The sequence below is a fragment of the Mobula birostris genome, chromosome 9 (genome assembly GCF_030028105.1).
Source record: "Mobula birostris isolate sMobBir1 chromosome 9, sMobBir1.hap1, whole genome shotgun sequence".
Lineage (NCBI taxonomy): Eukaryota > Metazoa > Chordata > Chondrichthyes > Myliobatiformes > Myliobatidae > Mobula > Mobula birostris.
Window position 1 is genome coordinate 113,676,218 of NC_092378.1, and position 23,056 is coordinate 113,699,273.

The 23,056-nt window shown below is 39.1% G+C and overlaps 1 protein-coding gene, 1 long non-coding RNA gene and 1 other non-coding gene across 3 annotated transcripts; 1 reads left to right on the plus strand and 2 right to left on the minus strand.

The window, feature by feature from the left end:
- Positions 1 to 450: 450 nt before the first annotated feature.
- On the plus strand, positions 451 to 15,625 carry rnf151 (ring finger protein 151). Its single transcript, XM_072267303.1, has 6 exons — positions 451 to 483; positions 2,893 to 3,038; positions 5,894 to 5,990; positions 8,642 to 9,032; positions 11,488 to 11,622; positions 15,490 to 15,625. The coding sequence occupies exons 1-6, from the start codon at positions 451 to 453 to the stop codon at positions 15,510 to 15,512; spliced, it is 825 nt and encodes a 274-aa protein (XP_072123404.1). The 3' UTR covers positions 15,513 to 15,625.
- Positions 15,626 to 18,499: 2,874 nt separating this feature from the next.
- LOC140202981 (uncharacterized) lies at positions 18,500 to 22,148 on the minus strand. Its single transcript, XR_011887250.1, has 2 exons — positions 22,053 to 22,148; positions 18,500 to 19,121 (listed from the first exon to the last, which is right to left on the minus strand). It is a non-coding gene; the product is annotated as an uncharacterized lncRNA (long non-coding RNA).
- LOC140203521 (small nucleolar RNA ACA64) lies at positions 21,053 to 21,184 on the minus strand. Its single transcript, XR_011887391.1, has one exon. It is a non-coding gene; the product is annotated as a small nucleolar RNA ACA64 (small nucleolar RNA).
- Positions 22,149 to 23,056: the final 908 nt, after the last annotated feature.

Genomic DNA, 23,056 nt, shown 5'->3' on the forward strand with positions numbered 1-23,056 from the left:
GATTGTATTATCTAGCCTATGCACCAAAGAACGAAAGTGCATTTAACCACAAAACCTTTCTAAGCATAGATGTGTTTTGCCTTTTATTGCAGTCAGCTTCCAACTCAATCGGTTCTAGTTCAGTGTGTCCACGACTGGCCCGTGCGATTCAGCTCTTTTTGATTACAATTCCATTCACTCATTACAATTTCTCTGCACTCCATAGGCTTCTACATTGTTGATTTGTTTTACAGTACGACCCCCCATTCTCAGCTCAGCAACTGTGTTCAAGTGCCTACAGATAGAAATATCCTGCGTGTTACAGCGGATTTTGTCAGCGAAACGCGCCTTGTAACAGATTAATCAAGCCTCCACACATATGATTGGAGGTCGAGTCGTAAGAACTTGATCAGGGAGAGACAGAATTTACTTTTTATCCAGTTGAAATACAGTTATTGACGTTTCACCAGAATGGAATCGGCTGAGGAACAGGAGCCGGAACAGGTAAGGGGTAGTAGTGTACTATGACTGTAAAGAAGTTATGTACTCTTACGTATGTGGTTTTATGTACTAAGTTTATTTTAAAATAGAATGTACTCATAAATTGACCTGTCGAATTGAGCAAACTTTAAAAAAAGTTTGAGGTGTTTCGTTAGATGGTCTCCAGCATTCTGTGTATGTTTCTCTACTAAACGACTCCTGTATTGCCATTTAATGCGATTTTTGTATTTTTTTTTCGTGGTTAAATATTACTTTTCAGCGTTTCAGTGTGCTGACCGTGATATAAATAAGATGGTCCTCAGTCTCTTTATCGGGCGTCTTCAATCATCAGAGGCAAAGATTTCCCTCATAGGAACAGATTGTGGCTCAGGCTGTCTGTCCATCAAGTACTTTAGTACCGTATCTAACAACACACATCAAAGTTGCTGGTGAACGCAGCAGGCCAGGCAGCATCTATAGGAAGAGGTACAGGTTCCAGCATCTGCAGAATTCCTCGTGTTTGCACTTCAGTATCTAGTTCATTCTCCCGCCGCCCCTCTGCCTTCTCTCCAAGCCCTTGCCCACCTTTAGTACTACTACTATGTCGACTCAGGCCTAGGGGGCCGACGTCGGGCACGATGACGGACTCTCCACTTCTCCCTCTCCCTCATCAGTGTGTTCAGTTCATCTACATTAGCTGCGCCGCTGTCTTTCTTCTAGGAGCGTGTTGACTATAGTCTTGGGAGGGTGCCCAGGGTTCATCCTCCCGTGCTTGGGCTCCCATATGATTGACTAAGCTGGCAGGTAGCGCGGGGTGGCGTAGACAGTGCCCCGCTATTTGCAGTCTTCTCGCCTCGATTTTAGTGGAGAGCATCGGTAGGTTGTTTTAGAGCTCGACGTTCATCATGTGCTGTTGCCAACTCACGTCAAGAGCCATCCGGAGCATTCGTGTATAGCAACCATCTAGAGACTTTCGCATCGTCTTGGTGAGTGTCCACGTCTCGAATTCGTACGTGAGAATGGACTCTATGACTGCTGTGAAAATCCTCTTTTTAAGCCCTCTTCTGGTCAGGTTTGTCTTCCAGATTTCCTTCATGTCGTTCATAGCCCTCCATGCCAGCGCCTTCCGTATCTTTATGTCCTTCTCCGAACTCATCATTCTTGACCCGAGGTACCTGTAGTCAAAGACTTTCTCAATGGTATCATTCTTTACAGTCTTGAGAGTACTGTACCTTCCTTGCAGTTAAACACCATGTACTCTGTCTTTTTAGCGTTTAGATGAAGCCCAACTTTATTGCACTGAATTTCCACTTTTGTCAGTAGCTGCTGTGCTTCCTTCATCTGGTCAGAGAGCAGGACTATGTCATCTGCAAAATCGAGATCCGTGAGCGTAACTGGTCTGACCCTTCTGGTTCGCCCTGGTTTTATGGTAAAAACCAAGCTTGTCATGATCTTTGGTAGCTTGACGCAGAGCGTAATCAAGGACGATTATAAAGATGTAGGGTGCCAGAGTGTCTCCTTGCAGCACACCTTTGCTCTACCCTATATTGCTTTAACTCCTTTCACGTGTTTATCCCTCCGTCTGTTGGCTTCTCAAAAATCCGGAGGCTTTTTTCTCAGGGTGAAAATGACTAATGGGGGGGGAGTGATATAATTTTAAGGTGACAGGAAAGTATAGGGGGGTATCAGAAGTAAGTTTTGTACATATGTGTGTGGGATACGAGCACAAAGGGGTTAGTAGAGGCAGACACATTAAGGACAGTTAAGAGGCTCGTAAAGAGGTAAACGAAAAATGGAGACTATGTGGGAGGGAAGGGTAAATTGAGGTGATAGTTCGGCATAACATCTTGGGATGAAGGGTTTGCGTTGTGTTGTACTGTTTGTTTATTCACTCAGTTACCACGCGGAATAGGCGCCGCCCAGCAATCCACCCCCCCCCCCCCCATCTTACAGACTGTTGGTTGTGTATATTTTTGATGTTTGCCTCAAATGCTTAATTTTCCACGACCAGATTTGTTCGGTGCCTAATCCACTCGCAAAATTGCTGTGTTACACTACTTGGTAGATTTAGCTTAGCTCTAGTGTATGTGATACTTCGACCAATTCTATCTGATTATTTTTTGTTTGAAGCTTCTGACTTCTGTATTTCAGTTTCCCAGTATTGATGTGAGCATTTTTATCTTTTCATTCTTCTGTAGCCATTCTTTTTTAAGACCTGAAGCTGAAAGGTGAACGTGTTCAGCATCTGTGGAGCAGAAACCAGACTTATCATTGCCAGCACAGACCTTTCATCTAGTCGAAATTAGAAGCCATTGATTGAAAATCTGAAGTCTGTTTCTTTCTCTTGTATTGTCTGACCTGTTAACATTCAACAGTATTTTTGTTTCAGTTTCAAACTTACAATTTTGTAATTTCCATTTTGGTTTAAAATAGGATTTTGGATACGATGTCGAGCTATTTGTAAATGCACCAGATCCTGAATTCATCTGTACTATCTGCCACGGTGTGTTCAAAGGTCCTGTAGAGCTCTCCTGCCAACATATCTTTTGCAAAGGCTGCATTTCAAGCTGGCTTGTGAGGTAAAAACTATTTGATAATTTTAAAATTGTCTTCAAAATTATTTATAAATGGTTTTAAACCTATGGGGAAATACAAAACCTGGAGATGTCTAGACATTTTTTGAAGACTTGCTTGAAAGAAAGGATGTATGTCAATTTTTGGGAAAATGTTTTCCCTTTTTAGTCACGTATTTCATATTTAACAGTAAAGGGTCTGTCAATATTATCAGGATGTATTTGGTTCCTTTGTTCCTGTATGTATTCTAACTCTAACATGGTGTTTCTGGAGGAAATGCCTCCGCGTAACTTGAAGTGTTTCTGTTGTCTTATACCCATATGACTATGTTTTGAGTATCTTCCCTTTTCAACTTTCATCCCCTCTTGCTTTAATCCGAGTAAAAGAATTGCTTTAATCGTTATGAAATCACATTAATATGTTTTTGGTAAAACAACGTGCAAGAGGCTTTGGCATTTTTATTGTTGAACACAGACCCTCCCATAAGAAAGAGTAGCATTTTTCTGTGTGTTTGCTTAATATTGTAGTACATTCCTCTGAATAGAAATGTTAAATAGTTTTTCCCTTGTTTCCTGTATGGAATTGCTAAATTCTGGATAATTCTGTGTTGTGGTCAGTCATATCTTAAAAATGGGTTCAGAGGGAATAGACACTGAAATGTTTCATCAAATTCGTTTTAAGTTCAACTTCAGTATGTTCCACTTGATGCATGTTATAAAATGCTCATCTTTATAACTTTAAAAAATTTGGCTTTCTCTTGCATTATGTACATCCATGAGATTTTGGAATACAGATACTTGCTTAAGTGTTTACTTTGATGCAGTTATAAAGTCCCACTTCAGATTTGTCTGTGACTTTGTATCACGTCTGTAATATACTTGTTTCTCTATTCTTAGCACCAACTTGATTGGGATTCTTAAAACAGAAACACAGAGAATGGCAACATGTGCCCGGAGATTCACCTTGAATACTGTCTATATGCTGTAAAAATGAGCCTGTTTCTCCTGTGATCAGGAGTGTTTTCCCCCGGGTGCTCCGGTTTCCTTCCGTATCCCAAAAAATATATATACTGGTTAGTAGGTGAAATGGCTTCTGTAAGTTATCCACAGTGTAGGTAGATAGCAGGAGAAACAAGGGAGTTGACGAGGTATGTGAGAAATGAGTTAATAAGTATTAATTGGAGAAATAGAATTGCTCATAACTGATATTAACTTGATAAGATGAATAAGCTGTTTTCAGGGAAAGAGCTAAATAAACAGTCTCTGTATGACTGCTATTCAGTCACTTCTTCGGTAAAGGTATAGTCAAAGGAGGTAGTTTATTTCTATTTATGTTTGAATGGTTTCATGATTCTCACTAGCTGTTGTCTATATAGACTTTAGCCAGACCTTTTGACAAGGTTCCATATTATAATAATAGACAAGGCTGGAAGGTTAGGTCGCATGGTATCCAATGCAAGCTAGCCAACTGTCATAAAATCGGTTATGTGGAAGGAGTCAGAAGGTGGTAGTGGAAAGTTGTTTTTCCAGTTTAAAGGCACGTGCTCAGTGGTATACTGCAGGGATTGATGCTGGGTCCTCATTTGTATATCATGTATAATAACAATTTTGATGAGAGTGCTGGTGGCTTGATTAGTATAATCCACTGACATCAATAGGGGTGGTGTGATGGTCAACAAAGGAGGTTGCTTAAGGATGCAACCAGATTTAGATTTCCAGCATGTACAAAATCTCGTGAGTTTGCCCTCATAGGAAAGGAGATTGGGACCAGAACTAAGATCTCATGTTGTAGCTGTACAAAGTAGTGATAGTGATCTGAAATATTGTAAGCATTCCTAGTTTCCAAACTATAAGAAGGATGACATGAAACTAGAGGGTGAAGAAAATGTTATTGAGTCTAGGGGATTTGAATTACAAAGCTTGAAGGATATTGTTAGTCTTTTCTCCTAAGGTAGGGAATTCTAAAGCTAGAACACATAGGTTTAAGGTATGGGTGGGGGAGTAGAGTTAAAGGGGACCCGAGAGGTGTATTTTTCAAAGGGAGTGGTTAGTGGGTATATGGGATGAGTGGCAGAAGAAGTGATAAGGATGGGGACAATTATAATGTTTAAATGGTTAGGAAAACTTTAGAATATTAGCTAGAAACAGTCCAGTGAGACTAACTCAGGAAGATACCGTGTTGGCATTAATTGTTTGGGCTGAATGATCTGTTTTCATGCTGTATAACTCTGATACAGATAAATATTATACCTACAAGCTGTACTACAAGAATACCATATTTATAAACCAAAGATTTTAGCGCTGCTCTAAAACTTGCTATTTGCTCCTAGTTTAATCTCCCACTTGAAAACAGGCACTCAGGTGATTCAAACCAGTGTCACTTTTTTCAGTATTAATATTATTACTCTGGGCCATCAGAAGAGTTCTAAGCCTAGTTAAACCACGTAACCATCTTTCTCTCTCTCTCTCTCTCTCTCACTCTTGCTCGCTCTTTTGTGCAGGTTCAAGGGTAGCTTAAGTGTTGCATATCTGCAGATGTTTTTGTCCTCTGCAGGACATGCATGAGGAAATCAACAGTGATGCATTGGAATCCCTGTGATAAAATTGATGGCAGCAGTTGGCTGAGTGGGAGTCCTGATATCCTGATATTTCCACTCTTGCATAAGACCAAGAATCTTATTACCACCCTTTTAGATAAATACAAGCCAGTTTTTCTAGTCAGAACTGCTATTATGTAGAAGGTACAAGCAACTGCTCTGTAATAGAAAGCCAATGAATGGGTCACATTCTGTATACTGAATGCGATATATTTGGCAATAAATCACAAACATCCTTGCGCTTAATGTAATATTGTCTTCTAGGAAGCATGATTGTCCATGTTGCAGGAAAAAGGTGAAAGGTGTGACTCGATCTGTGATTCCTATGATTCACAACATGATTGGACGATTAATAATGAAGGTAAATTACGGGTATTACTGATTAAGGTATAACTGAAAGCTTATCAGTTGAAATTCTCATCCTGAAGCTAGGGTAGTATACAGAGGGCTTCTGTAAACAGATATTGGTTTCTGTGTATATTCCTGAAGCATGCTGCTGGAAAGATACTGAAGTTAGAAGTGGGTGTGGGAAGGATGAGTGGAAACAAAAATTAGAAGGCCTCTAGATTTCTTCCTTCATTTTGGTATGTACAAAAGAGATTTAGGAATAATCTTTAAACCAAGGGTAGGAACTGTTTAAGAATTCTTATCATTAACTCTTCCAAGGCAAAGGACTCATTTGTTTCTTGATAAACAAATTATTGACTCTGCCTCTGCTCCTTTTGAAAAGAACTTAAACATGAGATAATTTTGTCTCATCTGTGTCTTAAATGGGTAATGCCATTTTCTAAATTCTCTTAATGGAAAGCTTCAGCTCTCATCCTGTCAAGATGCCTTGGGATTATTAGTTTTAATCAAATCTCCTCCTGCTGTTTTGAAGACCTAGTGGATACAAACCTAGCTTGTTCAATTTTGCATTTTAAGACAACCTGCCCATTCTGGTAAATTTCTTCTGAACATCTTTCTTTTAATTACAAGAATTAAATCCTTTTTCAAGGAGGCTGATACTCTTTTCTTGATGTGATCTTGCAAATGTCCTGTATGTAACTAAAGCATAACCTCTATATGATCTTGAATTCCAGACTTATGAATGATGTACTGGATTTCTTCACAACTTGCATTTCTACAGTATTTTGCCATTTAGGTTGCACGTAGCTTTCATTTGCCAATATGGACAATTTCACATTTTCGCCCACATACACTCTGTGGCCACTCTATTAGGTAAAGGAGTGGAACCTAGTAAGATCTTCTGCCATAGCCCAGAAATGCTCTCCTGCACACCACTGTTGTAACATGTGTTTATTTGAGTTGCTATTGAACCAGTCTGGCCATTCTCCTCTGACCTCTCTCATTAACGAGGCATTTTCACCCACAGAACTGGATGTTTTGTTTCTTGCACCATTCTCTGTAAACTCTAGAGGCTGTTGTGTGTGAAAACCTCAGGAGGCCAGCAGTTTCTGATATACCTCGTCTAGCAGCAAGAATCATTCCACTGTCAAAGTCACTTAGTTCACATTTCTTCTCCATTCTGATGTTTGGTTTAACAACAACTGAACCTCTTGACCATGTCTGCGTGTTTTTATGCATTCAGTTGCCGCCACATGCTTGGCTGATTAGATATTTGCATTAATGAGCATGTGCACCTAATAAAATGGCCATTAAATGTATTTGCTTTATTTTCTAGATCATTATTCACTTAAACTGTCAATCCTCCTTTCTGTAACGTTGTGTCCTTTCCAAAATTTGCTTTCCAATCTGCAGTTTGTCATTCACAAATTTAATAATTGTGGTTCAGGTCATTTTTATCTAAACTGTAAGAAATTGAGGCCACAGCCTTAGTTCCTGTGACAACCAACACAATACATTTTACCAAATGGAAGAACATGGAACATCACTGCCAGGAACAAGATCTTTGAGCCATGATGATGTGCCAAACTAATTAAAGGCCTGAGTCCTTTCTGCCTACCCAAGTCCATATCTATTCACTATCTAAGAGCCTCAACATTTGTTTCCTTTACCACCCCTGGCTATGAATTCCAGGCACCCACCCCAGAGTGCATGTTATTAAAATAAATAAAACTTGCCCTGTACATCTCAGTTTGAAGTTTCCCTGATTGGCCCCTCCCCCCCACCCCCGGCCCATCTCCTTATTTTCCATTAGTTTCTTCTGTCTTGCTTTCACTTTCTGGAAACTACATATACTTTTGAGATTTTGTTAAACTTGTTGCCTGGCTTCTCTTACTGTCTATACTGAATTTTTTTTAGTCCACCTCTTATTTGTTAATTCTATGTTCTGTGATGACCCACCTCCCCACCTCAGAATAAATTTCCTGAATCCAAACGCTGCGCAGGTCACACAGCCTTCTAACTCTTGCTCTCTTCTGCAGAGAATGGCATCAATCACTCTTGTAATATTGGCCCAGACTACCACCATTTCTATTTGCTTCCATGTTTGAATAATTTCATATTGTGCAGTGCCATAGTTGGTTGGCTCAACTACACTATAGACCTTGTTCTTATCTGAACAAACTGAAAGAGCATTAAACCCATTAGATAAATACCACAACCCCTTATCGGTCTCATTTGTCATCATATTATATTGACCACCAACTGAATCAGAAAATCCTATCGTTAACACCCAAGCACTAAATAAATTAACAATATTTCAGTTAGATCAATTTTTGTGCCAAGTAACTTAGTCTGGGATAGTATTGTGTTGCATAAAAGGAATGAATAGGCACTTTAAATTTGATTTTCAAATATTTAAGGGATGAAAAATGTGTGTACATTGTTGAGTATTATCGTTCAGAAGCTGGATATTTTCCTGCAAAATGTTAAGGTATCTTTGATTCAAAAAGTTTGCTTAATTCTGTTCTAGACTTTGTCCTCATTTTTTAATTTCCTTTTTCTGCATTGGCCTCCGAAGTAAAAGGATATCAGTGCTTTTGTTCCTGGATGCTCAATTTAACAAAAATTGCTCACTGCTGTTTTGTTATTTGTATGTTCACATAGTGCGAAAACAAAATCTATGGTTGCCGGTACACTTTTCCACTTGAACAGTATGAAAAGCACAAAGCTACTTGTGAATATCGAATAGTGAGCTGCAGGTATGAAGGGTGTGCCACTGAAATGTTTCATAAGAACATTGCTGCTCACGAACAAGTTTGTGAACATTGGAACCAGCCATGCAGGATGGGATGTGGAGTCCAACTTAGCCGGAACCAGTTAGAGGAGCACAACTGTTACAGGGACACTAAAAGAAAATACAAGGGAAAGATTACAGTTCTTAAAAGGCGATTGAGTTGTATGCACCATCGTCTAAAGTTAGTAGAAGAAATTCTGCAGAGTTTGACTGTCGACAATCACTTGCAGCTGTTGGAATCGTGTGTTTGTGAAGATGCTGGTGAGTAATTGCAAATTATTGCAGAGTAGATTAGATTCTGAGCATAGTTGCAAAAGAGCAACGAGGATTGAGTTTAAATTTTGTGTAAGGTAGTGTTTAATACTTTAAACCATAGAAACGGCTAAATTCTCTGTCATATCATGCTGGGCAGACAGTAAACTCAATGTTTTTCACATAATTTTGTGGAAATCTATTTGCATTGATTTAAATCGAAGATTGGAAATCCTAGCTTTTAATGAGAGAGGAATGTATGAAGGTCTTCTTTTATCTCTCATATTCTTTAAAGTTCTTTCCCAATATGTAACATAAACTGTTTTTTTCTGACAGCTGCAGAATGTATTATAGATACTTCATTGATCCCAAAGGAAATTACAGTTTCACAGTAGCATTACAAGTGCACAGATATACACATATTAGAAAAAAAACAAGAAAGAATAAAAAAATACCTCAAACAGAAGGGATCATCACTTCCTCGGCTGTAGGTTGACTCTTTATAGAGCTTAATGGTCAAGGGTAAGAATGACCTCATATAGTGCTCTTTGGAGCAGTGCAGTTGTCTGAGTTACTAAATGTGCTCTTCTGTTCAGCCAAGGTGGCATGCAAAGGGTGAGAAACATTGTCTAGAATTGCTAGGATTTTCTGTAGAGTCTTTTGTTCTTCCACAGCCTCCAGTGTGTCCAGTCTGTCTCCAAAAACAGAGCCAGCCTTTCTAATCAGTTTATTGAGCATGTTGGCATCACCCATATTGATGCCATTGCCCCGGCACACCACCACATAGAAGATTTTACTGGTGACACCATACAGGTAGAACATGTGAAGTTGAGTCCTGCATACTCCATAGGACCTCAGTCTCCTCAGGAAGTAGGTGACTCTGGCCTTTCTTGTAAACAGCCTCTGCACTCAAGTCTATCTTCCAGGTGCACCCCCAGGTATTTGTAGATCCTCACCACATCCATGTCCTCACCATCAGTAGGGAGCAGTGCAGGCTTAGTCTTAAAGTCCATCACCATCTCCTTTGTCTTACTGATGTTGAGCTGCAGATGATTCAGCTTGCACCATTTGTCAAAGTCCTCCACCAGGGCCCTGTATACATCCTCCTGTCTTCCCTTAATACACCCAACTATTCCTGAGTCATCAGAGAATTTCTGCAGATGACACGACTGAGTGTGGTATCTAAAGTCTGAGGTATACAGGGTTAACAGCAAGGGACCGAATATAGTTTCCTGTGGGGCCCCAGTGCTGCTTATAACCATGTCTAATGCACAGCTCTGAAGCCACACATCCCGTGGTCTGTCAGTCAGATAGTCCATTATCCAGGATACAATGGAAGTGCCAACCTGCAGTGAATGGAGCTTTTCTCAGCAATTGAAGGCATATGAGAAATCAAAAAACATGATCCTCACAGTGGTGCCTCACAAGCATGATTGAATGGTTTGGGGTAACAGCTGAGCAAAGAAGCTATACAAACTAATAAAGACAGTGATTACAGAAACTATTTTTGTTACAGTATTGTAATGTCTCAAATGCATTGTGACCACAAGAACCACAACTAAAGAAGATGGATCACTAGTAGTGGCAACTAACCCAGTAAATCTCTCTGAAATCCTATGAAATTGCTGACCGAATTCAAACAGCACACCTGCTAGCCTATGGACTAGGACCAGGATAAATGACCATGAAAGTTGCTGCTTTGTTTATCTTAAGTTTGACTGATTTGTCTTTGGGGGAATTGTATGTTCCACTCTGACAGAAGTTCTTGACTCATGTATTGCATTAAATTTATTTTTGTTGACTTATCAAAAATGGCTTTGTAAAGTCATAGATACATGACAATCCACCTGGAAAGTAGCAAGGTGCAGTAAATTTGGCCTTGTCAATATTACCATCTTAAATTTTTTCATGCAACTTTTGGATAGTAGATGGCATCCCAGAAGAGGATGCTCCTTGAAACACTGAGATGGAAGCAGACCAAAGATCAAAATTAGTAATGTGATTGAAGTCTGTTTAATGCAAATTGTACCTGAATAAAACACTAGAAGAGATCAAGTTTATTGAGGTTACTATTCACTTCTAGAGGATGCATTGTCTTTGTGCACAGGTATGTTATGTTTTGTAACCCCAAAATATAAACTAATTGAAAGAAAAACATGAGCCAGGGATAACTCGTGTACATTTAGTTTTTACTTCAGTGAGGTGCACTGTTATGATGTGGTGGTGTAATGACATGTGCCATTCACATACTTCCACATGTAACCTGTAATGAATTATGTAAGACAACAAAATGCTTAATCAAATATATTTACAAAATTACTCAAATTTTACTTAAGTATTAAATACACAACAAGATGTCCTGAACTACGATCTTTAGGTATCCCTATCAGATATTGGAACATACTATAGGAATCCTTTATAGTACTAACAAGCTCACTAGATTAATTTCTTCCAAATATATTAGGCAAGCCCACAGAAGGCCAAGAAAAAGGCAACAGAAACATACTTCATGCTTTGGAATACCGTGAAAATGAAAGTCAGTATTCCAGGAGTTCTGTATCAGCTTTGGAAAAGGCAAAAACACCACCAATGGATGACGGTGAGTTGGGAAGAAGAATTCATTGGTTAATTGAATATAAAGGTTTGTCAGTTCGAGCTATCATCTGGGATCAACAATTCAAACTGATGCCAACATGGTTAAGGGGAAAACCCAAAAGCAACATACTACAGATGCTGGAAATACAACAGATCGCCTGAAGATGATCTAAGCTTTAGCTTGATAACTTCTCATCTTCTGCAATTTCAAAACATCTAACCTGTCATCTAGATCTAGATGAGGAAGGGTAAAGAGAACAAATGTTCTGTGAAGGAGTGAAGACCAGGACAGTGAATGCCACTAGTAGCAGCTCTGCTGGCTGAAAGGGTTTGATAAAAGTTAGTAAGAAAAACTACATATGCAGAAGATGTAAAAAGGAGATTAATTACAAATGGCAGAAGAGGTCAATTCAAGCATTGTTTTTCTTTTAAACCCATATGAAAGATTGGACAGATTGATTATCAGAATCAAAACAAATGGGATCTGGTAATCGATCACCATTCCTGTTTGAACAGAATTTTTTTTTAGGTTTAATGAACTTGAAGTAAAGATATTTCTGTCTGAAACTGAATTTCTCTATCAGCAGGCCTATCACCCTTGAGATTTTACATTGTTCTAATGTTTAAAAGTTCCTCTTGTCCAATAGAAAATCTACTAGGGAACCTTCAAAAGGATAAGATAATTAATAAACTCTATAATGCCACATTTGTATTCTAATGTAAATTGTGGATCAGATGATACTTTCAAAGCAATTGTGCCAAAGCTATTTTCTTTCAAAGACATGCATATTCTTCTGATTGGATACATAGTTACCCCATGTGTTCTGTTTTGTCCCAAATGTGAATATGAATTTAATGTTCACATCTGCTTCTGTCAGTTTGATGACCAAGATGCAGTTTTGAGTCCCAATTCAATTTAAAGAAGGGACGATAGTGTTTTTTTTATATATATTGTGAATTTTATTGAAGGATCGTATGGGAGGCAGGTAAAAATTTGCAATAAATGCAAAGCTACAATTATAAACTATTGTACTACTTAAATACATTTTAAAGGATTTAGTTATCCATTAAAATTTTGTTAACTGAAGTCAACTGAGAAATTATAAATTATTCAAATACTTCCAAGGACAATTTAGTGTACTCAAATTAAACTGTTAAGGAAGCTGCTAAATGCAAATTAAAGCTTTCAATTTAACAATAGCAATATCTGTTGCCAAGTGCAGGTTATAATTACTTTCTTTCAGTGAACTTGCTTTGATGTAGTTCTGTACTAGAGTAGTAGTAGTCCATCAAACTAATTTATCCATAATTTAGGAAAACCTGAGGAAGGGCTGGCATATTAACTGGGCTGATTGCAGTAATCATCGCTGTTGAATTAATGCAATCTGTTGTCCATTTTAGCCATCATCTAATTGAAATATACCTGAGTATTGTACTAATTGTTCAGTTTTTTTTTATCTACTTATACATTGCAATTGAATTAGGATTTTTTTGAGAGCAACTTAGTCTTTAGTACAAACTACTTGACCTTGGGTACCTTTCCATTTGTTCAGACAAGCATTTGAATTTTCACTTTTTTGCATATTGGAACCTATTTAAGTCACAATTTGGACTGGCAAACAAGCATCTGTAATTCAGATAAAATAAATATATAAATTAATTTACAGCTGCTTTTAGGATTCAATGTGTCTAATTTTTCTGAAGATGTTGCGAAGAACTTCAAGCTGTGTAGTTTATTTTTCGGGTGAATCAGAAAGTATTCCTGATGGAGTGATGGATGAAACAATATCACAACGCACAAATGAGGACAGTATTTCCATCAGTTCCACTTCTAGCACTGAACAAGAATCTAGTCTATATGGAAACCACACTGGTTCACAGACGTCTCATTTGTATTTTGAAACAGATGATGTAAATGAGAACACTACTTCGCAGACTGCCAATACATCAATTGGTTAAAGTGCTGCTGTCAAAAAGAGACACAGGCCATGGATATTGCATTCATTGAGGTAGTTTTCTTTTCACAATAGGTTCATTAGACTCCAAATAAGTGACCAATTCACTAAAGCTTTGGCTCTAAAATTCCCATAATAGAGATCATTCTACAGTTAATGATTTGGCAAATGTTAAATAACTATAGTTAAACTTAATGGTGTGTTGCTCTTGCTTGTTAATCAATTTCATGATTTTAATTTGCTTTTGATTTTATTTCAGTAGAATTGTTGGCATGTTTATAGTTCACTGTTAATTCAAATTGCTTTAAGGACCATTTAGCTGTCATTTGGGGTCCAGTTCTAGTATCATCAGCTGCCATCAGTGTGAGGTCCATACTCTCGCTGGGCCAGGGAATGTGGGAAGTAACTTAAAACAGGGTTTCTGTGCACAGTTATCAGTATCATCCTGAATGCTGCTCCCACTTTGAATATTTGAAGGCTAGGGGAGAGTTTTTTTTTATGGGGTGGGGAAAGGAAGCTTTGAGTCACTTCATCTCTCGCTGTGCTGGAATTCTGAATGGTATTAGAATTGGGAGTATGGTGTCAGGCTTTGTCAATGACATCGTAGCTGAACAAGTCTAAATGGGACCTGTGGTACTGTGCACATACAAGGCTAGTGTGCCTAAAAACTTTTGCACAGTACTGTAATTTTATGTATTGCTGCTGCATAAAACATTTTGTGACATACATGAGTGATGATAAACCTGATTCAGATATGGGTCTCTTTTTTTTTCTACTGAGAGTGCAAAGTGTGAGAGTGGGAAGCACCAGAGAGGCATCCTATAATGATCAATAAACAAATTGTTTGAAATCCAATGACCTTGCTGTGTCTGCATTCACATCACCCCGTACCCTAGCACTTCTCTGCCACTTGCCTCTCAGCCCTCCCGTGGTGCTCCACCCTCACCATTCCCAACATCCTTTGCTCCTGCCAGATTTACAAGCTTCCCCTCTGCTTCACATTCACAAATACTGTTCTGTGCAAGTGTTAGCCACCTAGTTATACATATGTGCCTGTGACCTTTGAACAGTACTGTTTAATACTGGGAATACTTTAGGCAAGGAAGTTGCCCATCATCCCAGTCCTCAGGGAAGATTTTGTGGAAATAGTTATTAGCAGAATCTCAGTACTTGTCTATAATGACCACTTAACCAGCATTTAAAACGCAAACACATTAATGAACAAGAGAAAATCTGCAGACGCTGGAAATCTAAGCAACACATACACAAAATGCTGGAGGAACTCAGCAGGCCAGGCATCGATAGAAAGGAGTACAGTCAATGTTTTCAACCGAGACCCTTCATCAGGACTGGAGGAATGAAGACGAATCAGTGTGAAGGTGGGGGGAGGAGAGGAAGAAACACAAGGTGGTAGGTAAAACCAGGAAGGGTGAAGTAAAAGAGCTGAGAAGTTGATTGGTGAAAGACATAAGAGGGCTGTAGAAGGGGGAATCTGATAAGAGGACAGAAGGCCATAGAGGAAAGAAAAGGGGAAGGAGCCACCAGAGGGAGGTGACGGGCAGGTAAGATGAGAGAGTGAAATGGTAATGGTGAAAGGTGGGTGGGGGGGGGGAAGTATTACCAGAAGTTAGAGAATTAAGTGCTGGTTGGGGAGGCTTGTAGAATGGTAGGTGATACTCCAGTTTGTGGAAAGCAAACCTTTCAATACTGTTTATCATTATAAACTGGACTTCAATGCTAAAATGTTGGTGAAGAAAAAGCTAAATCTATTTTTTGATAGACTAATCAATTAAGATTAAATTTGCAACTGATATTTAGACACAACCTCGTTTTAAATGCACTTTCGTCCCCCTTATTCCTATCAACCTAGATTTTGTCATGAAGCAAGAGCTTAAAATTCCACTCTATCTTTCTAGAAGACGAAGCAAATCAAACTTGATAATTTTCCGAAGACGACACCAAATCCAGCTATGCTGATGGTCATCAGAAAGAAGGAAAAGAATCTACCACTTGATAACAGCTTCAATGAGTTAATTACTTTGAATTGTTATTCAGGCTGCATATGCTATTACCCAAGTTTATTTTGAATATAACTGCTTGCATTTAAACTTTCCCAAGAGACTAAATGACACATTAGATACAGCATAGGACATGTTGAAAAACTTTAATCTGATGCATTTTTATTGGTGTTAGAGTCAATCTTTCCAAATCTGGCTATAATTTGTAAACTAGTTTATTTTTATTAAAGCAAGCTAAACCTAAAAGTAAAGCAAATAGGTTAGTCTTGTGACCAGACAATTCTCTTCTCCACCCCCCACCCTCCATTTGCATTTAATTACTTTCATTATTCAACAAAAGTAACCTTTGTGGTCCAGTTACAGTCTACATGGTCCAAGTGATGCTCTGATCTCTTTCTGCCTCTGCCATCCTTTTCAATTAGGAGCATTCACTGTTGGTACAGGCATGTTATTATACTAAATTTTAATTCTTTTCTGCAATTAAATATTTCAAGTGTACTGAACATTTTTTTCAATCATATTTCAACCCAAATAAACACTAATCACAAGTGGACACGAGTGAATGCAATAAAGTGAAAATCTGTACTTTGGTCTTTGAGAATTGAATTAGTTATTAAAATATTCAATAATCAAGTCAATTTACTTTTTTAGCTACCAAGGAGTTACTTCACAGGAACACACACAAGATGTTGGAGTAACTCAGCAGGCCAGGAAACATCTATGGAAAAGAGTACAGTTGACATTTCAGGCCAAGATCCTTTAGAACTGGAGAAAAAGATGAGTAGAGTTAAAAGGTGGTGAGAAACAAAGTGATAGGTGAAACTGGGAGGGGGAGGGGTGAAGTAAACAACTGGGAAGTTGATTGATGAAAAAAAGATGCAGGGCTGAAGGAGGGGAAATCTGACAGGACAGAGGCCATGGAAGATAGAAAAGGAGAGGAGCACCAGAGGGAAGCAATTGGTCAGGCAAGGAGATAAAGGAAGGAAAAAGGGGATGGGGCGTGGTAAGGGGGCAGGGCATTACCAGCAGCTCAATCGATGCTTATGCCATCAGGTTGGAAGCTACCCAGACAGAATACAAGGTGTTGTTCCTACAACCTGAGTGTGGCCTTATCACAACAGTGGAGGAGGCCATGGATGGACATATCGAAATGGAAGTGGAAGTAAAATGAGTGGCCAGTTGAAGATCCCACTTTTTCTTGCTGGGAGCAGAGATCAATGCAGAGGGAGGAATGGACCAGGGAATTGCAGAAATCAGAAAGTGGAGGGGTGGAGGGAGGAAGAGGGAAAGATGTGCTTGCTGGGAGCAGAGATCAATGCAGAGGGAGGAATGGACCAGGGAATTGCAGAAATCAGAAAGTGGAGGGGTGGAGGGAGGAAGAGGGAAAGATGTGCTTGATGGTGGAATCCCATTGGAGATGGCAGTTATGGCCAATTATGTGCTGGATGTGGAGGATGGTGCAGTGGTAGGCAAGGACAAGAGGAAACCTATCCCTTGTAGGGTGGTGGGAGGATGGGGAGAGCAGATGTGCATTAAATGGAAGAGACATGGTTGCGGGCAGCATTGATAGTGGAGGAAGGTAAGACCCCTTCTTTGAAGGACATCTTCATTATGGAATGAAAAGCCTCATCCTAAGAGCAGTTGTGGGTACAGAGGAATTGAGATAAGGGGATGGTGTTTTTAAACAAGTGAAAAAGTGGGAGTTATAGTCCAGGTAGCTGTGAGTCCATGGGTTTACAATAGACATCACTAGATAAGCTGTCTCCAGACAGATTGAGAAAGGGGAGGGAAGTGTTAGAAATCGACCTGGTAAATTTCAGGGCAGGGTGGAAATTGGAAGCGAAGTGGATGAAGTCAATTAAGTTCCACATAGATGCTTTAAGTAGCACCAATGCAGTCATCAATGTAGCATAGGGAAATTGTGGGACAGCCATGTTGCCAACAAACAGGCAGGCATGGTCACCAATCAACTTTCCAGCTTTTACTTCACCGCCCTCCATCTTTCACCTATCATCTTTGAAACCCCCCCCCCCAACCCTTTAACAACTTCTCAGCTTTCTCCTCCAGAAGGGTCTCAGCCCAAAACGTCAACAGTACTCTTCCATAGATGCTGCCTGACCTGAGTTCCTCCAGCTTTGTGTGTGTTGCTTGGGTTTTCAGCATCCACAGATTTTCTCTTATCTATTGTGATTGAATTACTTCTGAACAGCATGTAGATGCCAACTACATTTTGAAAGCTGGTTTCATGTACCACAATGATTAGCTCTAAAAGACTCTGGTGTTCTAAAGTGTTATAGCACTACTTCTGAACATCTGTATCCCTACATTCTTGCTTGAGAGTCGATACTTAGGATATTGCCAATAAAACTTGTGGTTTGACAAGTTTAGAACACTTGGAAAGGGATGCAACAGACACTTCAGGGCTGAAGTCCATTTATTCCATCACCCCAGCTCTGCATGATCTACTAACAGATTTAGGCACCTGGCTTTCAACTGTCAAGTACCAAAGTTTTATTTCATTCCCAAGCTATAGCAAAATCATTGTGATTGTCAAGCATTCCATTGCATTAATGCAAAGCAAAAAAAAACCTTCATGTGCCCAATATTTGAAATTAAGCAGAAAATGATCAGAAACGTTATGGTCAAGCAACACTCAATTTATATCTGAAACACCTGACATCTCAACAAACTCCTTTCCTCAGACTATGAACAGTTCTTCATATATTAAGAAAGTTTGTCAGAACAGAGCGACAAAGGGATCATTAAGACAAAGTGCAATCATTCCTTCCCACATTAGTCAGAAAACCAGAAAGAGAAGCAGCAATGAAAGTATTAATTCAAGGTCATTTTCTAATGTGGTCAAAAGATAGTGCTCAATTGAAAGAATAATGACAAAAACATCAAGCTATTCAACATGTCCACTATTGTTTTATTTCACTTCTAACAGCTAACATATTTCACCTAATCTCACTACAAGTCTCTAATTTAGTTTTAAGAGCATTATACAATTCAGGAATGGTAAATATACTGTTTCAATATCCACTCAGGTGTGGAACCCAGTGTAGTCTTCTGATGCTGTAACCCATCCACTTCAAGATTCAGTGTGTTGCATGTTCAGAGATCCCTTCTGCACATCACTGTTGTAACAGCTATTTGAGTTACTGTTGCCTTTACATCCGCTTGAACCAGTCTGGCCAATCTCCAGACCTCATTAACAAGGCATTTTCACCCACAGAACTGCCGCTCAAAGGAGGTTTTCTGTTTTTCACACCACTCTTTATAAACTCTAGAGACTGTAGTGCGTGAAAACCCCAGGAGATCAGCAGTTTTTGAGATGCTCAGACCACTCAGCCTGGCCCCAATAATCATTCCACGTTCAAAGTCACTGAGATCACATTTTTTCTCCATGCTGCCGTTTGGTCAGAACTGTACCTCTTGACCATTAAAAGTGTACCAAACAAAGTGGCCACTGAGTGTGATGATGTTCCTGTGAAAACAGTGAGCACACTTCAATCCATTAAAGTTCAGACCTGTAACAAGAATGAAAAAAAGGTAAGTACTTCTCTTCAAATTACAATTTAACAATTCACCCAGAGTGGTGGGTATGTGGAATGCTCTGCCCCAGAAGGCAGTGAAGGCCAAGTCTCTGGATGTTTTCAAGAAAGATGGATAGAGCTGTTAAAGATAGCGGAATCAAAGGTTATGGGGATACGGCAGGGACTGGATACTGATTGTGGATGATCAGCCATGATCACAGTGAATGGCAGTGCTGGCTCAAAGGGCCGAATGGCCTACTCCTGCACCTATTGTCTATAACAATTAATCAGACCTTGTGTACAATGGAACCCAGAGTTCAAATGACCTTATAACCTTGCACTTTATTTACCTGCACTGCACTTTGTAATCGCAACACTAATCAGCACTTATTGCTTTTCCCTTGTACTAATTTAACGTAATTATGCCATGGACTTGCCTGTATAGATAGCCTCCAACAGCAAATGTGACAATAAACCAATTTAAACTACTGAATAAAAAGTCTAATAGAAGTGCTCAGCAGGTCAAGGAAAATCAGAACAAAGTTAACATGACTCTGGGAAGAGAAAATAAAGTTACAGAGGATGGAAGGACAATAGACCCTTGTTTCTAATAGTGCAAAGCTCAGGTCTTTGAAATTCCAAGTCAAATTAACAGGTGCAGTTAGAAAGAGCACAGAAGCTATGAATAGGGCAGCAAGAACAAAGCACAAGTTGGAAAATTGTGAATTTTTTTTCAAGTGTGGAAATAACAATTGCATTTTAAAGGTGAACAGATAATCTAACCTGGCATGGAACAGTGCAATAAGGACAACACTAGTGGCAGTAATGCAGGTGGTGTGAGAGTCACACCTCTGGAACAGAGAACACAGCTTGTATTAACATACTGGGTAAAACTACAAGGGCATGAAGAAAACGAAGCAAGCAGATAAATTAGCAAAGGTGGCAACTAGATAAGAAGTGTATTTAATTTACAGTAAAGGAGAAATGTAAATTAAAAGTGAAATAAAGTGAGAATAAAACAAAGGAATGAAGAGAAAGCAGGAAGACATCCTTATAATACCCAGAAAGAAGTGGGATGGTTGAGAAATGCAGGAGGGGGTTAATATTGAGTTTGAGGTTTGGGTACATAAAGAAACACAAGAAAGTCTGCATTGGCTGGAAATCCAAAGCAACACACAAAATACTGGAGGAGCTCCAGTCAGGCAGCATCTATGGAAATGAATAGTCAAATGTCAACCATCTGTTCATTTCCATGGATGCTGCCTGACCTGCTGAGTTCCTCCAGCACTGAGTTGGGTTAAATAGTACATTGTTTCTAATAAACAAACAATGGCAGGTGCAAGTACTGTAATCAACAGTTGAGTATGTACTGATAGTATCAATATAATCTAGAGGACGCTTGATTTTAAAATTATTATGGAATAGAACACTAACAGCATTTTGCAGAAAGGATCTCAGGTTCATTGCTTTAAATATATAGTGCAGTTTTTAAAGAATACAGGTTTTTTTTAAAAATATAGAATTTGATTCAAATAAACATATAGGATTTAGATATCCTGACCCACACTCCAGTTCAGAAGGTGGCACTAAGATTGTAGGACTTAGAGCCAATTGTCAGTTGTGAAAGCCAGGAACCATGCAACTGTACACAAAAGAACAGTATGAGGGACAAGAACAGGCTGGACGACCAAGAGAAAATTAGGCCCACAACCAGGACAGTGTCCAGCAAGTTCAGAAATTTAGATGGAAAGAAGGATATTTGATCAGCAATAGATCAAAAGGGCTGCTTCTGTGCTGCCAATTATGTAAAACATTTGTTGTCAGTTCTGATAGAATTCATTAATCCAAAACATTAAAGCCATTTTCCTATCATCACTTGGGTTTTTGACATTTTTTGATTTTTCAACATCCGTTCCCTAATGTCCAATTATTGGTATGCGGGTTTTATCAGCCACAAATAAGAACAGTGGGCAATAAGCTTAACATACCAGTTAATTTTGGCACACTTATCTTACCAACAACAATAGATAATGCTGTTGTTAACTTTCAGAGTAAGCCACACTCAAACTGGTAAGCCACTCAACTGTAAACAATGACAGCACCATGAAACACTGCTTGTTGTCCTTTTAGTCACTGCTGATATCAACCCAAAATTTGAAGTATCCACATACACATTAGCTTGTAAAAAGGTATCAACACCAGGTGGGAGGTACCAAATGATAGCACTCCATTTAATGTACTTCATATTAAATTAAAATGCTAAAATCTGGAGCAGGAATTTGCTGGAAGAACTCAGCGGTTCATGCAGAATGCCTGGGAGAAAAAAAATCCACCACCTTTCAGGTCAAGATCCTTTATCACTCTTCCAACAGATTGCTGCTTAAGGCGGTGGTATCGATCATTCAGGACCTTCATCATCGGGGATGTGGCCTCTTCTCATTTCTACCATCAGGGAGAGGCCCACACTCAACAATTAGGAACAATCGCATTCTCTCTCTCTCCCCCCCCCCCCCCCCACACACACACACACACACAATCAGATACCAAAATTCATGGATATGACTTCGTTTTGTGCGGTACTATTTTGTAGTTCAGAACAACACTCTGTACCTTTAAACTGCATTATTACCGTAAAATGAAGGCTTTCACAACTACATCACAGATAACAAAGAGAATATATTCTTTAATTAAAGCTCAACAGGTGCAAACACTCACACTGTAATCTTAAGATTTAGAAAAAAATTCTCCCCCATTAAATTTTGAACCGCTCGTGATTATTCTGCACTATTTTGTAATTTAACGTATTAAACATGTTCGTATACGCAGCACCTCATACTGCAAATAAGCGTTTTCGATAATGAGGTGCACTGCTGCAAAACCACAATTTGTAGTTTTATCCCGTGAATTATCAGACATTTACCTCACCTTCCTTAGACTGCGACACAAGAGGCCGCAGCACCGCCGAGCTACCGATTTATACCGCTATAACGTCGTCACCACACCTCGTTACCCACCCCAACACTGAATAACACATAAATACAAGCTTGTTTGAGGCCGTTGAATTGCTCCATGCTCGGTCTGGGCCAGATAATCTCGGTTGGTTAATCTCGCGAGATCTCGGAAGCTTTAATAGTGGCGAGCGCCGCAGCTCGGCTTTCTGTGGAAAATTATCAGGTAATTAGGTTGTTGGGAGATCCTCGGTAATTGGTGGCTCAGGCCGGGAAGCAACCTTCTCCAATTAATAAAGCTTATTTTGTCCCCAATGCGAATCTAATCGATGGCGAGGAGTTTAATACTGGCCGAGTTCTGGGGCTTCTATACCCGATTATAAAAAATTACTTGGACCTACAATGTTGTTCTTAATTTCTGGTTTTTCGCTTCGATTGTCTTCAAAGAATTCCTGAATATACTCAGTCCCTTTGTTCATAATCTCATCTTTTGCCATGATAATGGTACCGTCCTTTGCTTTCAAACATACACCTGAAGAACAGAGGAGCTTTTTACCAGTGATATTCTTGAAGTTGGTAATGCAATAAATACGATGAAGAAAGGAAAGGCAGCAGTTCTTGATTATCGCATTTGAAGATTACGGAATTGAAAAACTTACTGATTTATTCAACGACATTAATGAGACTGGAATAATACCAGAAGAGATGAAAAAATCAGTATTTATTACTCTTTCTAAGAAACATGGAGCAATAGAATGTGAATTACATAGGACCATAAGTTTAATGAGTCATATCACCAAGATACTTCTAAGAATTTTGATGACAAGGGCTAAAAGTAATATACAAGCTGAAATAGGTAAAGAACAATGTGGTTTTGTGAAAGACAAAGGTATAATGAACACGATATTGATGTTAAGGATACTATCAGAACGAGCTATTCAAGTGCAAAAAGATTTGTTTGTTTTATTGACTACACAAAAG